This window comes from Cheilinus undulatus, linkage group 9, assembly GCF_018320785.1.
Source record: "Cheilinus undulatus linkage group 9, ASM1832078v1, whole genome shotgun sequence".
Classification (NCBI taxonomy): domain Eukaryota; kingdom Metazoa; phylum Chordata; class Actinopteri; order Labriformes; family Labridae; genus Cheilinus; species Cheilinus undulatus.
In genome coordinates, this window is record NC_054873.1 from 10675007 (window position 1) to 10692149 (window position 17143).

The 17143-nt window shown below is 38.9% G+C and overlaps 1 protein-coding gene across 1 annotated transcript in view; it reads right to left on the reverse strand.

Moving 5' to 3' along the window:
- Positions 1-224: 224 nt before the first annotated feature.
- Positions 225-17143, reverse strand: part of snx33 (sorting nexin 33) — a 34835-nt gene continuing 17916 nt past the window's right edge. Inside the window, exon 2 of the mRNA XM_041795475.1 lies at positions 225-4487. Within this exon, the coding sequence (XP_041651409.1) occupies positions 4234-4487 (254 nt within the window). The 3' untranslated portion in view covers positions 225-4233. The remainder of the gene's footprint in view (positions 4488-17143) is intronic.

Consider the following 17143-nt stretch of genomic DNA (forward strand, 5'->3'; position numbering starts at 1 on the left):
GGCTCCAGAAAGTCTTCCTCAGTAAGTTTTCATTTATTTGTGCACTTCAGATTGTGGATTATATGGAATGTTGTATGATTTAATATGAAGCTCATATGTTCAAATTATGAAACTGAATGCCCAAACAGTCTAAAAATGATCCATGCATGGAAAATATCCCACAAATAAAGTTTCAAGACTGATATTCCTGTTACAAATGCCACAAAGAAGAGACAGACAGAAAGTGATCTCCATCATGACTTTTATTTCGGTCCCCTTCCCTTAAATCATGAGACAAATCACTTACTGTGAATCACCATCTGTTATTTCAGAGACTGAAACTCAAGCACAGAGTTCCTGCAGCCCAGCAGGTCACACATCCATGTAAAGAAACAGTCACTCGTGTGAAATGCCTGGCATTTAACTTATCGGCAGCATCGAAGCATGAGAGGAAAGTGTCTGTGTGAAACCAGATTAGGGCTGCAAGCACGTCTTACAATGACTTTTCACTTTCTCTTCTGCACTGTGCATGTTTTTCCTTTGCCAAAATCTGCTTTCTTTGCCTTTGGTATCCTTTTTTTGGAATGTTTCTTTACTTTTCCAAATATGCTCTTCACATTTTCCTTAAAAACAGATACAATGATAAAACCAGAGAGAGCATTTCATTTCACTACAACCAAACGGAGTAAAAAAGGAAGTCTGGTAGAAAACGTCTGACTTCTTTGGTCTTTGGAGAAACTACAATGAGTGCAAATACTAACAGAAATATGAAAAACAAAGGAACAAAAACATTAGACAGCAAAGAGTTAAAGGCCTCAGATGTGGACTGAACAGTACCAGTAACAGTCGGACACAAACACACTCACAGAACATCTGTTTACTGAGAAATCTACACTCTGAATCAGCAGATCTTTGTTTTGAAGAAGCCAAAATAAAGGTTGTGACTTCGAATTCATTAAAGCAAATTAACTTCCCTGCACACACAAACATGCCACTGAAAAATCAAACCCTTTTATATCCAAAAGAATCGATGTTTCACAACAGACTGATAAACTCTGGGAAGCACAAGAAAAGTGTAAAAACCCCACGTTTTGAAATCATGCTTATAAATGTAACAACACGGGCTCCAAATGAAACCTCAAAGGTTAACACGACTCTAAAGATAGTCTCGTCAAAACCGCAAGTTGCCATGAAGTTTGTCTCATTAAACTGGGTGAGTAATGTTACTGGAACAACTCTTATTAAGTAATAAACAGAGAAGAATGGGACAGAAAATCCTTACAGCCACTCAAGATGATCAAATCTCATTTAGTGTGGAAAATTTTGATCACTAAATCAGAAAAAATAGCCATAAAATGCAGCACTATGTTATAATCACAGATAGAGACATTGCAATTAGGTCTATGTATGTGAAGAAATATCTAAAGACTGGGTACTATCTTTATAGACTTCTAGTATCTGACATCATACCTGTCCTGTACTGCCTTAAAAGCATTAGTGGATGTGTTTCTATCTGGATGCCTTCCAACCTGTCCATAGATTGGCTGTGGAAATCTGTGTAGTGCACATTTGGTTCAAGGAAAGTTTTCATTTTGTGAAGCATAAAACTATATTTTTTTTGTAGCAACATTTCATTTGCAACAGAAGCACTGAATGGGCAAGAGGGATCTGGCTGCAGACCACAGCTCTCAGACGCCCCCTCTTGAAGACTGCTACAGTGAGACGCCACCTCTGTCAGGACAGAAGTGACATAATAGTTACATAAATAAAGAAGAAAAAGGTCTAATCCAGGATTAAATTATGTATTGACCTGTTTTAGATGTAGATAGGCAAACAGTCGCTTGCTTTACCATTGGTTGCTTAATGTTAAAGCTAATGTAGCTACAGTAGCTATTCAGTTTACAGTACAGCATAAGCCACAGTAGCTATGTAAGCTTTAGCTTTAGCAACATGAGCTCCAGCAAACATTGCTAACTAATGCTAACATAGGCACGTTAGTTACGCAGGTAACATAGCTATGTAGCTACATTAGCTGTTGCTAACCTAGCATAAGCTAATGTCAGTTAGTCTTGGGCACACAAGCTACATAAAGATGAGGAAAAATGATTAGGCTATTGTGAAATAATAATGTAAGCATTTGAAAAGCTGTGCTAAAATTCCCTGCTCTGTTTAACAGCACATGGCAATGCCTTGAATACTTAAATTTGCATGGGGGGGTTAATAATTTCATCCACATCTGTGCATAGTCCTCAGCTACATTACATGCGTAGCTAACATAGCTTTGTTAGCTATAGCCTTAGCTATGTTAGAGTGTTTTCAAGGACAGCAAGGTTCTGTCCTGTGAGCGGACCGTTTCTTATTTAGGCTTAGTAGTTTGGCTTTTTGACTTTTAACTTTTGGTGTCCTTTCCCTTACCTTAACTTGAAGTTTAATCCATTTTATTCTGAACATTTTAGCATGCAGTCGTCAACAACAGGGGGTGTCTGAGAAATGCAGTCTGCTGCTTTGGAATGGGCTAATGCTAACACCAGCAAACACTGATGTTGCGCCTTAAAATGTGACCCTGTTTACTTTCAAATAAATGAGACAACAGAGAGTGCCAACAAATGCCTTAATGTGTAGTCTGACATTTGAATGAGAAATTAAACACAGTATTTGCAAGGTCAGCTACATTAGCATCAAGGTTTTTGGAAGTTTTAAGATCATCTGTGGACAGAGAAACACCTTTCCCAGCACAGTCTTCAAAAGTTTATCTGTTCTCAAACACCCAATGTGACTCAGTTCATCTTAGGGAGTCACCGTCATTTGTGTCAAATAAGTCTTTCTGTTACTTCCTCTTACTTTAATGGCTCTGAAATACACCATCTTAGTAATTATTGACCAGAATGCACAGTAGCCTGATGCCAACAGCAGTATTGTAGTGAATGACAGGATAGCAGTCACGTTGCTTCAAGTGGTCACCGAGTTTTCTTGCTGAGAGTCAGACTGATTCCTCTCTCATGCCTGTAAGATAAACTGGGGCTAGTTAGCTTAGCTTAGCATAAGTACTGGTATAACAGTTTGCCAAACAACATTTCTTTGATTCAGTTTTAAACTTTTTAATGCTTTTTAACTGTTCTTTCCATTTACAGTCTTTATGCTAAGCTAGGCCAAATTTCATATCTAACAGATAGATAAGCATTCTTCAAAACATATTTCACAACTACTTGAAGTTGTTATTGGTGCCGTACAGGGATCATTTGAACAGTACATAACATTCTGTTATTCATGGATAAGTTGTGGTTTGGAATGAGGCTCAAATTACATAGATTTAAACCCTGACAACAATAAACCTCAAAACCCAACAGGAAATACTCTATCTTTTATCAGCTGTTTGACTTTAAAGACCTGAAATGCTAAGCTGACGTTCTGCCACATACAACCAGTTAATCCACTTTCTCATACTTTCCTACTAGTTAGCTGGATAAACCTGCTGCATACGAGGAATTTATATCTCCTTTCTTCTCATTTAGGAAAAGGGAATTGACTCATTAAACTCGCACGCGCACAGACATTTCCATACAGTCCCACCACAAAGACGTGCAAACTTGTTTCTACATACATTTCATTCCCGTAAAACACAAATCATGCTACAGACAGCCGGTCTATTTTAAATTATTCCACCATGAAGCTTCGGTTTCTTAAAGGCACTTGCTGCAACAAATAACTACACACTAACTGACGTGATATCAGTGAGTCTTTCACATGATAGAAGGTTAAGACTGATGTACTTAACTGACATGTTAAATCTCCAGAACATCAAACATTTGGATTATTATAGCATTTTTTAGTAAACTGAAGTTCCAGCAGCCAAAGTGCATGATGTTGGAGAGAAGGGGACATTTTCCAAACAAAACCCGTTTTCACTGTATGTGTGACACTTAAAAACTAAAGAACCGCTATGAATTTGAAACCTATACTCTTATTTTAATGTTACAAACACCTTAAATTATGTAAAATAAACACTAAGCAGTGATACTGTCCATGTGACGTGGATATTATGAATAAAAGGTACAGTAGGTCTTTAAAAAGTGACTTTGAATCCATCAAAGTAAAAGACTGACTGGCTTTAAACGTCCTCCCAGTAACTCCTGCTTTATTAACTAAAAGTCTCTTCAGACCAAGCACGACCTCGGCAGAGTGCCTCTCAAAAATAGTTTCCTCTTCTCCGTCTGTGTTTTTTGGCATCTTGACCTGGACAGCAGGGCTCGGTCCTCACAGACAGTCGTACATGCGCAGGGTGCGCTCCAGTTGCTGGACAACACGCTGGTAAAAGGCTATCTGCTCCCTGAGGTAGGCCTGCATCATGTCCTTGAAGTCCACCTCTCTCTGCTGATGGAAATGGCTCATCTCTGCCTGAAGGGCAAACCCAACCGTCCTGCAGCGCTTTCTGATGCCGTCTGCCTCGTCCTGGTCCATCTTCCCCTCGTCGCTCATCCGCTGGCTCTCCTTCACCTTGGCAAAGGCACCTGGGTAAAAATACAAAGAGAGACCCCTTTAAAAACTGTAGGCTGGTTACAACAGGCTCATCAGGGTACCAGGTTTTTAAACTTTGATATTATCCTAGAAAAACTTAGACACTTTAGATCGCTGTTTTGATTCCACAGCAACAAATATAAAATTCCAAGGTATTTATTATTGGGTAATTTCTTGTTTTCAGTTACAAAAAGGAAACCAATCTCCCTCATGCTGTTGCAATAGTTCAAATAGATGTCAAAAATGTCTACAATGAAATGTTGCCAGTGTATTTGTTATAGTCACACAGTGCTCTCTGTCTTTGGCTCACAGCGGCTTCTGGTTAAAAATATGACAAAGAGGCTCAATATTTATGAAGGTTTGGTACTTATGAGCACTGATATATTGGAGATTGTTTTGCTTTTAAAACACATGGGAAGAAGGATTTTGAAATATAAAAAATATTCACATCCCTGTGCAACAGGCTGTTAGAATAAGTTGAAGTTAAAGGCTCAGTTTAACTTAATGAGATGATTGATAGTGTTGATCTTGTGAGACATTTGTCTCATATTCCTACAAAACAACACCATGTTTTTGCTTGTTAACAAATTACAGGGGTAAAATGTAAAGTCATCTAAAGTGTGATAATAAAACCAATCAAAGGCACCTTGTAGCATTTGAGACCCTTTGAAACGACCTTTACATTGCAATAATAAAACAGTTGTGCTATGGAATCAACTAAAGCCAGAATTACACTTCTGTATTGAATCATTGCTGTAACATACACTGTAGATTGCCCATCCCTTTACATATTTGGAGGCCTTCATAAAGACACTGATATGTGTGCCTCTTCAAAAATATAACTATGCATCAAAACAGAGCAGACTGCAAGCCTTGTGATTGGTTCACTGGGTTGCATCAAAACCCTAAAAGAACAACAAACTGTAAGAAGTCAACAAACGCAGGTTAAGCAATCCATCCTTCCAGATTAGAAAGTGGAGAGATGGTCTAGAATTTTGCCTAGAATATGCAAGCCCACTTGTGCTTTCAATCCACAATTAGTGATAAATTTCAGAGCTCCACGATACTGTCCAACAAATAAAGACTCTGAGCAGAGGCAAACATGTACAATACATCATGATAATAAAATAGGTTGATAAACAGAGTCTAGTCTCTTTTTGGATAAAAAGCTCAACAGGACTTGTTTCTGTAGTAAAAACCAAGTAAAGCCTTCAGCGTTTTAGCAACATACTGAGCATGCTTCTTAAAAGACAAGTTTTCATCAAGCAATAACCCTAAATATTCAGAAGAAGATACCAACTCAATGTCACGACCGTCTTTAGTAACAATTTTCCCAGATGATGTTCACTGGTGTTGCGTCTTAAAATGTGACCCTGTTTACTTTCAAGTAAATGAGACAATAGAGAGTGCCAACAAATGCCTTAGCGTGTAGTCTGACATTTGAATGAGAAATTAAACAAACACAGTATCTGCATGGTCAGCTAAATCGGCATCAATTGTGTCAAATAAGCCTTTTCTGTTGCTTCCTCTTACTTTAATAGCTCTGAAATACACCATCTAAGTAATGATTGACCAGAATGCACAGTACCCTAATGCCAACAGCAGTATTGTAGTGAGTGACAGGATAGCAGTCACGTTTCTTCAAGTGGTCACCGAGTTTTCTTGCTAAGAGTCAGAGTAGGAGACTGATTCCTCTCTCATGTCTGTAAGACAAACTGGGGCTAGTTAGCTTAGCTTAGCTTAAGTAGTGGATGATGATGATGTTCTTTTAGCTGCTCTTTAAACTGGGAAGAACATGAGTTTAGTTTGATCTGGCGTAGGTGCACAGCTGCAATTAACTGTATCATCAGCATAAGAGTGAAATGAGGAATTGGGAATATTTTTTCCAAGGCTAATTATATAGATGGTAAAAATTGGCGGGCCCAGTACTGAACCTTGTGGGACCCCCTTCTCACTTTGTAACACTTCAGAGGTAACACCGTCTACCGGTGCGATGGTCTAAGCTGTGATGCATACGCCTCTCACGTGCTGAGGCCAGAGTTACAGACTTGCTTTTGCTTAAGCTAATTTGCCTTCTCTCTGCTCTACAACCTGGATGTAAACAAGCACAGTGAACAGATAGCATGTTATTGGAGCAGCATGTTTGGTATTATTTTGCATTAGCAGTTCATAGTTCTAGCATTCGCTATAAATACTATGATTCTTGCATGAGATGACTGTTTTCAGTTGTCTATGTATACTGGGGTGTCCCTAACAAACAAACATTAAATAAATCAATAAATGTGGTATATTCAGTACAAATATAGACGTTAATCAATGCTAGCACTGCTAACATTAGCCACACTCGCCACACCAAACGTTTTCAACTACTGAAAAGGGTCTTAAAGTAATATTTTTTACAAGTTATTTCATTAAAGACTGATTTATTTGAGTTGTATTGGAATGTATACTAAGAGGCAGATGAGCACACACAACAATCAAGTGGAATATGAATGGCTTAGCAGGGTTTAAAGTTAATGAGAAATCCAGTGTTTGAGTTTGCTTGAATCCACCTTGACAGTCCCTATTTTCACATAACTTAAGATGCCGTACATCCCCATTAAATTTCAGCAACTACAAACCAGTCAGAGAGTCACTGAAATGCTATAAAATGTGCCTCTGATGAAAATAAAAACCCTGAAACATAAGTTGCAGTACAAGTTTTAGAAGTCTTCGTTCGGGCTCAGGTTTTACAGCTCTTCTGGGTTGGTCCGCATAACTCCACACTAGACGATATAAGACAAATTACAGCTACAGTAACGCTATGTAAATATTGCCTCCATGGCACCGAGCAGTTAAGACCAACACTGTAAATTCTCCTCCAGAAATTAACTACTGCAGAGCTGCACGCTTTATAGGTAATACACCACACAATTACTTTTTGTTTCAGTGCATACCAAACGTCTAGTTTCATTGCAAAGAGGACAAGTTGTAACCACATTCACCCAGACTGCCATGACGTCACTTTCCAGGGAACATGGCAGCACGATGGCATAACGCCACGCTGCATTTCCCATCAGATCACTGAGTCTATCTCAAGCTCAAACAAGCTCAGATCCAAAGAGGAGAAAATTCTCAGATATCGGCTAGATAAGCTGGGACTCGTTTGGACAGGCTGGTGTTTCAAGTATCCGCTGCAGCATCCAGGTTTTATCCATTAAACTGGATCTGTGAGTTCATGCCGCCCTGGATTTTCGTACGAAATTCCTGGCAGAAGTCTGGGAAAGCATGAACAGCACTTCCAGTCTGTTCCAGCGAGGAGGCGTGTGGACGGCAGTCTGTGGTGCTGACCTACATTCATGTGTTCTGTTTTCCACATGAGAGGAGAATGTGCATCACCAGATAGCATGTCTGTGGGACATAAAGGAGAGGCGCTGTGGTTCTCTGTGTATGAGAGGAGCAAAGAATTACGGGGGGTTGAATCAACATTTCTGGATGAGTTGTAATGAAAAATCTCATCCAAAAGAAACCTCATCCTTCCAGCTAACTGATGACTGAAATAATGAAAAACTATCAAATGAATGCTGCAAAACCTACATAATATTAACACGAAAGAACAACAAATTTGGACCATCTAATCCCAATAAAGCTCAAAGTTCTCTCCCTTGTATTTTTTTTTTTTTTCTTTTTTGCTTTCTAACATGCAAAACTATAAAATCAAGCAGCAAAACACAAGCCACAAATAAAGGAAAGATGTGAGAAAAAAGCTTGACTGTTAAATTTTTTATTTATTTGAAACCAAAATTTCTATTTTACAAATGTTGACCAATTCAGTCTAAAAGAAACATGATGTACTCTCCATCCCAGCTTTGTTTACTGTCAAAAATGACGCAAACCACAGGCAACAAAGACAAAAAATTAGGCACAATAATAAAACCAAGGCGATTAAATTTCCATCTACTCTAAAATGCAATGCAATCGACAAACTTGGATCACATCATGACAGAGAAGGCCCAACATGCTCTCTTGCGGCTTAATCTTGCAGCTAAAGATAACTGAAAATTAGTATTTAAGCTGCAAAACCAAGCTACCAAAGAAAAAGGTAATAAAAAGGCCTTAAGGTTGAATTTTCCACTACAACCTTTTTCTTCAAATGAAAAATTCAAACCATGTTGTCACATAGAAAGCACTCAAATCTCATACTGAAATTAAATCTGCCATCTGTGATGAAAAACCATCATTATAAAACTGCAGAACACAAACCACGTACAGAAAGTTATCTGCAAAAAAAGCAAGCTTATTATGTTTTCCTTCTATCTTTTAAACCACAAAAATATATTTAGACAAATTTGGACATCATTACAAAGAAAGCTTGATCTGTTTTTCCTCAAAGCTTCACTGGACTGTGGAGCAATGAAAATGTGTTCTGTGGAGTGACAAATCACACTTCTCTGTTTGGCAGTCAAATGATCAAGTCTGGGTTTGGTGGATGCTGGGAGAGCATAACCTGCCTGACTCCATCGTGGCAGCTGTGAAAATTGGTGGAGGATGATGGTATGAGGCTGTTTTTCAGGGTTTGGGCTGCAGGTCAATCTTAATGCTTCGAGACATTTTGGACAATGCTATGCTTCCAACTTTGTGGCAACAGTTTAGGAAGGCCATTCTATATTCCAACATGACTGGGCCCCAGAGCACAAAGCAAGGACTATGAAGACATGGTTTGATGAGTTTGGTGGCCTGCACAGAGCTCTGATCTCCTCCAGCTTCTCAAGCACCTTTGGGATGAACTGGAATCAAGATTGTGAGCCAGATCGTCTTGTACAACATCTGTGCCTGACCTCATAAATCCTCTACAGAATGAATGGGCATACAAAATGACCATTACTCTCTGTTGGCATAATGGTCAGGTGGTCAAATGTTTTGCCCATATAGTGTTTAATCTGAAGCAAAACAATCACAAACAGCTGTAAATCACCAGCGTCACAAAGTAAAAATGTAGACAAAAACAAGACTTTTGATTTTGTCTTATCGTAAAAGCCAGCTCCTTCAAACAAATGTGAACCATCTTATCAAAGAGGAGGCTCTGCATGATCTTTGCAGCTGATTCTGCTTTTATGATGAAATGTAAAATATTTAGTGAGCAGAACACAAGCTATGTTTTCAACTATGAAAAAGGCTTGATGGATTTTATTCCACAGTAAAACACAATTTTACTTTGAGACTAAATCTGCTGACTACCATGTCGTCCAAGTATGATAATGAGCTGCAAAAATGCAACCCAAAGAAAAATGCTGCAGGAAAAGCACTTCATTTTTAACTACAAAAAAAAAAGAAAATCTAACAAGGCTTCTTAAGTTTTCTTTTATTCCAGCACACAATACCTCTTTCAGCCTGTTTGAACTGTCTAATACTAAATCTTATCACAAAGGAAGCCCACTGTTCTGTCCTAAATCAGCTCTGTTACTTAAAGAAAAAAAACAGATCCCTCTCTCTCACTAAAGGCTCCCTGCCACAGCTCTGTGATACACAGCCAGTAGTCTGGAAAGTCACCAGATTTGTTTATCTTGCCCAACCAGCCTGACTACTGCATGTTTTATGACTGTGCCTATAAGAGAGATTGAACTATTTCACAGTGACAGCTTCATGGGTCTGTGCTGGGGAGATATTAGTGCTCTCTCTATGGGAGACTACGAAAATAGGAGAAGACAGGAGGGCTGTACAGTTTCTGCAGGGTTTACAAAGTTAAAGATCATTTAATACAATTTAAAATATCTGCAAACAGAATCACAGCATGATGGAAAACCAGAAGGGACAATAAGCCAGGAAGCATGTATTTTATTATTGTTTCTGTTTATCCTAGCAGTCCTTTTAAATGGCTCCTATCTTTTGCAGAATAACTTGGCCTGCAAAAGAGTCTGACAAAAATACTAAATGGGCAGATGAAGTAATTAAAAAAATAACCTAATCAAAGCATTATGGGAAATCAGAACCTGTCACTCCTAGTATCAACACTTTCAGATACATCATACAATAAAGATAACAAATAATGCCAGAATGCAATGTCGGTCAAAGCTAACGTATGTCAGCAATTTGCAGTCTCCCTTTGGGAAATGTTTAAATGACCCTCGTATCAAGATGCACTGTATGGAGAAAAATATTTGGCCGCAGCTGTTAATTATTGAATTCAGGTGTTATAATCAGACCTGTTCGCACAGGTGGATAAAATCAAGCATCTAGCCATGCAGTCTCCATTTGCAATCATTTGTGATACAAAGCAGGGCTCGGCATTTAAGCGCAAATTTGATTAAATCGCAATATGGCTTGCCGCAATTTACAAATTGCAAAAGTTGCGATATTTCTTTAACTTGAAATGTGTCATCACTTCAAAATATCAGTTTCAAACTTTTTTGCAGCAGATATTTTATGCACATCATGCAAACATTCAAGTTTTTTATGATTAAAAATTCCTGTTTTATGTATTTAAAATGAGGTGATATAAAAATGACCATCCCTTCAATATAGCAATTGATATCAAATTTGCAATATGAGCCAAAAAAATTGCAATTAGCTGTTTGTTTTAAATTGATTTCCACTGGTATATTCTATAAAATACTGTGTAGGTTATACATTTTTTTGCTTGTATTTATTAAAAAATGTTTAAGATGAGGAACCCAAAAATTGCATATTAAATCACAATCGCAATATTGAGGGAAAAAATTGTGATTTGATTATTTTCACGAATCGTTCAGCCCTAATACAAAGGCAGCTTCATCAGGCTGCAGAGGCTTCGCCAGATTTATTCAGGACTGTGGCCAATTTTGAAAAAGATTTGCTGTTTAAAACTTGGAAATTTGTGTCCCTTAATGCACTTTAACATTTTAGCTTGTATCGCGTTCTGTGTATGGCTGCTGATTGTTCATCTAAACTGTGTTTAATGCTGCTGCTGCCAGGACACCTTCATAAAAAGATTTTTAATCTCTACAAGATTGAAATTAAAATTATTCTAATGAAAAATAAAGGTAAAGATGTGCACCAAAATATAAGGTTGATGGGCTGAATAATATGCAAGATTAGCTGCACAAGACTGAACATCAGTTCACCTCCAGGCTTGCACCTGGTGCAGATAATGTTACATTTAAATTCATTGAAGTTTTGCCAAAACAGAGATGTACCCAGTTGCTACTGATTAAGGCTGTCACAATTCCAGATTATTAAACATAAGTTTGATAAAATTCAAATAATAGGATGACCTGATTCCAGAGAATGGCAACAAAAATATAAGATCATATATTGGACTTAAAGGGGCAAATTTGAGTCTATAAAAATTTGCCAAATCTCCTCTGCCGATGTCTAACAGCTTATTCTGCTGTCAATATTAACTCTTGTTCTGAGCTTCTGGTACCCCCAGGTGCTGATTGGCACCTTACTGTCAATCTCAATGCAGAGAGATATTAAGACTTCCTGCAACCAGTGGCAATCCCAAAACTCCACAGTCTAGGACTGTCCTCCAAGATGAAAAGACCCGCCTCCACAGAGCAGGTTTTATCAGAGACTACCTCCAGAGTTTGGGATGGAATGGCCTGCCAGCAGTCCTGACCTCAACCCCATTGAACACCTGCGGGATCAGCTTGGGCGTGCTGTTCATGCCAGAGTGACCAACACAACCACATTGGCTGATTTGCGACAAATGCTGGTTGAAGAATGGGATTCCATCCCACAGCAGTGTGAGACCAGGCTGGTGACCAGCATGAGGAGGAGGTGCCAGGCTGTTGTGGCTGTGTTTGGTTCTTCCACACACTACTGATGCTCCTGTTTGTAAAATGAATAAATTGTTAAATTGCCAATATGTGTACAATCATCAAATCCACCAAACAAGAGCTAATTGAAGAATCAGCTGTTTGGCACTGGCTGAGAAGATTTGGTACATTTTTCATGGGTGTAACCCACATACTCAGCTCTGCTGCTCATCCCACAAATACATGTTCCTTAAAAATATGGCACTATTTGAAAGGGTAATAAACAGGCTTTTCAACAGTATGAGATGCTTTGCCAAAGAGTACCGTTACAGCAAAGAAATAATCTATCAAACACAAATCTGTTTATGTTTTGTGCTTTGTTTAGTCTCCCACATCTTGCAACAAGGATATTATGCAAGCTGCAACTCAGCCTCCTGCACACATGCAAAGATCCTTGTTTGACTTACTGTAAACTCTGTAACTTCTCCCTAAAAGGTCTTTGACCCTACATTCAAAGATTTCCTTGACTTTTCAAGACATGCAGATAAATCTCACAGCATGCGTGTGCATAAGAAATAGAGGGGTAAAAAAAATCCAGGACAGTAGATTAAGTATGACCTCAGCCCCCCAGGGCGACTTAACTCATGCATCTGTTAAATTCCTTGTTCCCCCCTCGCAGCCCTCCCCGCTGGGCCCGAGGTCACTGCACGATGAGTTCAGGAAGCGAGGCACTTCTTCTCTGCGTCTAAATCCATCTTGTGACTGTTTAACATGAAGAGGAAGTGAGTCTTTAAAATTATTTGTATGTGTTTACTGGATGTGGGTCTTTCATGTTTGTATTTATGTATAAGTGGTGACTAGAGTTCACTGTTTTGTTCTTTTTAAGCAAAGCCAGCATTATATTTCTGCCCAGTCTGCACTTTTCTTTTAAGATCCAAACATGAGGAACATGCATCTGTTTTAAGACAGTGAGCTAATTTTAACTTGTTCACATCTGGGGCCACGGTCCCCAGTCGCAGCTAATTAAATCCTCCTTCCTGTTTAACCTTAAAGGAGGCATCATTAAATTGGAGGGAAGCCTCTTAAGTTAGAGCTAGTTTGTATAATTCAGCTGGCAGTATTGTGTTTGTAATACATCAACAGCTTGGGCTGATCAGTGGTACATTCATGTAAACTGTTGGACGGGATGCTTCACTGTGATCTTGTATTTCATATTAAAATTGAACCAGGCAGCTGCTGAATCACAGAACATCTTCATCTTTAAGCTGAAGATATAAACATTTTCTATCAAAAACACAAGAAAACAACTATCCGCAGATATGATCCATCAACAGTTGCACTTTCCCTTACAGGTTAAACTGAGAACATATTGCTTCACAGTCCTCTCGAGGTCTGTGAGTTCATATGAGGGGTGAAAAAGCTCATGGCTGAAATGCGAAAGCATAACCACTAGTATGAAATGACTTCACAGCTGCAATGCAAACCACAAACACACAACACCCCAATTTTCCCTTAAGACTTGGAACTGGGCTAAATTTCTCCCTTGCAAAGCAGAAAGAAAAAATACTTGGCAGGTAATTGCAGAATGGGTGTAAATCTGAGATAATGTGGGATGGTTTGGAGAAGCAAGTGACAGAAACTGCCATCACTTATGTGCATTATAATACAAAAGTTAAACGCTGCCAGTCTGAACGGCTAAAATGTCCAAATACTGACAAGAAACTGCGGTTAGATACATTTTAAGCCTAACTAATGACTCATCGGTGCAAACAATCTTTTGACTTCAAGGATAAAATGAAGAATTGGTGAGACATGTAAGGTCAACTCACAGGAGGCAGACGAATAAACAAAACCATGTTTCAGCTGAGGACAAATAAGGCTTGTCCACTGGTAAAGGGTTTTGTGTGAGTGTGGAGGGTCTGACGTCTGTGCCAAGCACCGCACTGAACTGATGAGACATTTGTCCTCTCCTAACCCCTAAAAAATGACAAGGAAACAACTAAAACGGCTGTTGTTGCTACATAGTGGCAATACATTGTTATTTTTTGCTTGAGTCTTGAATTTTCATTTGTGCTTATTCTTTTTTTTTTTCCTTTAAGTGTTAGATTTATTCTTTGAAAAGACACTTGTGCCGAAAAGGCTAGAAAAGTAAACATACGACTTAGAAAGCTGAAATCATATCTTTGGTCAGTCTGAGCTTCTGGTTGGTTATGACGGTGCTTTTACACCTCAAGCATCTTGGAGTTTTCTTTGACAGCTCATTTAAATTTGATAAACAGATATCGTCAGTGGTAAAGACGGGTTTCTTCCAGCTAGGACTCTGAGCGAAAGTTAATCCCCATCTCCCTTTGAAAGAATTATGCACATCTTTATAAGGTCTCACCTTGACTATTGTAATTCATTGTACATTGGTACTGATCAGCCCTTGCTTCGTGTTGCAGCTAGTCTTAAATGTAGCCGCACGTCTTCTGACAGTGAAGAGACGATGTGATCATATCACGTTGGTCTTAGCTTCCCTCCACTGGCTTCCTGTCAGCTTCAGGATCACTCAGATGTTCAACTCATCAGATGCTCTTAGATGTCTAGATGTAGGCGTAAAGCCTGAGGTGACGGAGTGGTGGCCGCTCTGAGACTGTGGAACACATTACCTCAAAATATCAGAACTGCTTGATCTACTGGAAATGTTAAAGGGATACTTCAACATTTTGGCAAATTTGCCCATTGCCATAATTCCTATAGTCTTAGTAATAGGTTCGTTACCTTTAGTTGTCGGTGCAAGCCGTTTTCTGACCGTCCGCTGCCGAGTTCGGACCTGCTGTGCCAGCTCAGTGTAAGCAGACGGTATTCCGGCTTTCCGTCATCAAACTCATCAAATACACAATCCAGCAACTCACTTTCGTGGACAATTTGTGACCTGCACATTCACCTTGCTATGAAATAATAACGTATAATTGTGTAACATTACCACGCATGAAGTAAATACTCGGAACTATTTCTTGAGTAAACCACTGGGCGGAGTGACACAGTGCAGCAGCCATGCCTGGAGTGTAGTTCCGGCTTTGCATTTAGCTTTAAAACATCTCCGTCTCGTAATGTTCCACGATTATTTCATAGCGTGGTGAATGTGCAGGTCACAACTTGTCCAAGAGAGCATTTTGCAGTTGTTGGATTGTGTATTTGATGAGTTTGATAAGGCAAAGCCGGAATACCATCTGCTTACATTGAGTTGGCACAGCAGGTCCGAACTCGGCAGCAGCCGATCTAAAAACAGCTTGCACTGACAACTAAAGGTAACCTATTACTAAGACTATCGGAATTATGGCAATGGACGAATTTGCTAAAATGTTAAAGTATCCCTTTAAGTCCTTGCTTAAGACCCACCTATCTGAACTGGCTTCTAGTACAAGTTTAGCATCGACATCTTACACTGTCTGCTCTTATTTGTACTATATATTATTGTTATTAAAATTATTTTGTACTGTGTTTTATTGACTTCCATGTCCATGTGGTCGAGGTTTGATTAAACTGCCACTTTTCCATAGCTACATCTGAGCTAATAGCTACCGCGGCAGCAGCCATTGTATTCACCAGCTTATAACACAACTTAACGCCACCTATAGCTACCACTTGGGTTGCCTGATGACAGACATGGAGTCTGACCAATCCATCTGTTTTGCAAAGTTAAATTTTCAATACTTTTGTGAAATATTTTTTTTATTTTGATAATCAAGAGTATTGGAGGTACTTGAAACTGTACACAACTACATCTTTGCTACAAGAAAGGTGCTGTTACATAGGTTACAATCAGATGCCAGAACATCTACAATGTAGGCTCTAATCTAGACAGTGTCCTCTAGTTTGTCTGCAATGTTTTAACATTTAAAACAATAAATTAGCCTACATCCAGTTCTTATGACTTACATACAGTTTAACGTGTCATGGTAACAAAATTGGCTTGATACTGTTTGAGTTTTACTCCCGTAGAGTTTGAAATTCTGGCATTGTGGCAAAGCTACTCCTCAAAGGTGTCCTCAGAGGCCAGGACTGCAAAGATTGCACTTAATCACACTGTCAGAGATTGCCAAAGTAAAACTTGAAGCAATTAAACTGTTTTTTTTACATCCCCTCTTCTGGTTCAATCACTTATTAGTGATTCAATTAAAGTGATTGGATTTTTCTGTAAAATGCTGCCATATCAAACAACTCAGTCTACTGAAAAAGAAGGACGAAAAAGAAGAGAGGAGAGGAGCTGACAGGGTCAGAAGGACTCTTCAGTTGGCTATCAGGGGGTTTAAAAGCCTCAAGTATACACAAACATGGAAAAACCCTTCTGCTGAGTAAGCTAATAGTGTTTACTGCAGTCAATCACATACACAGACAGAAACATAGACTATGTTTATGTCCTTGGCTGGAATGTGCTCAGCTGATTTTATCCATCTCAAATATCCTTTGTCCATCTTTCAATTTCATCTTTCTGTAGGCTTCATTTCACTGTGAGGAGAGGGGAAGGGATAGGCTACTGAAACAAATATTTCCAATAGTTTGATTTTTTTTGTTACTTCAGGGATGAGGAATGTTCAAAACAGAACCACCCTCTCTTTAGCCTGCAAGGGGAATTAGTTTCCAGAAATGTTCAATCTGTGAGTGGGCAACTTCTTTTGCACGCTCTGCACATGAAATACTTTTCCTTTTTGGCAACAGTTACACATGGAGGGAAAGGACATGAGGTTTCCAATACGCTCTGACACTCTATCAGAGGATTTTAATCAAACCCATGCATAGAGACATTCAGCAGATGTTTGTTTAAGAGAGGATAATCTAAAACTAATGTACAGTGTATCTGTCATATAAATCCACTCTGTTGTGTGACTTATCAACATGTCTTTGTTCATTAAGAGAAATAGGCCGACATCACATCCCTGCCAAGAACTCCA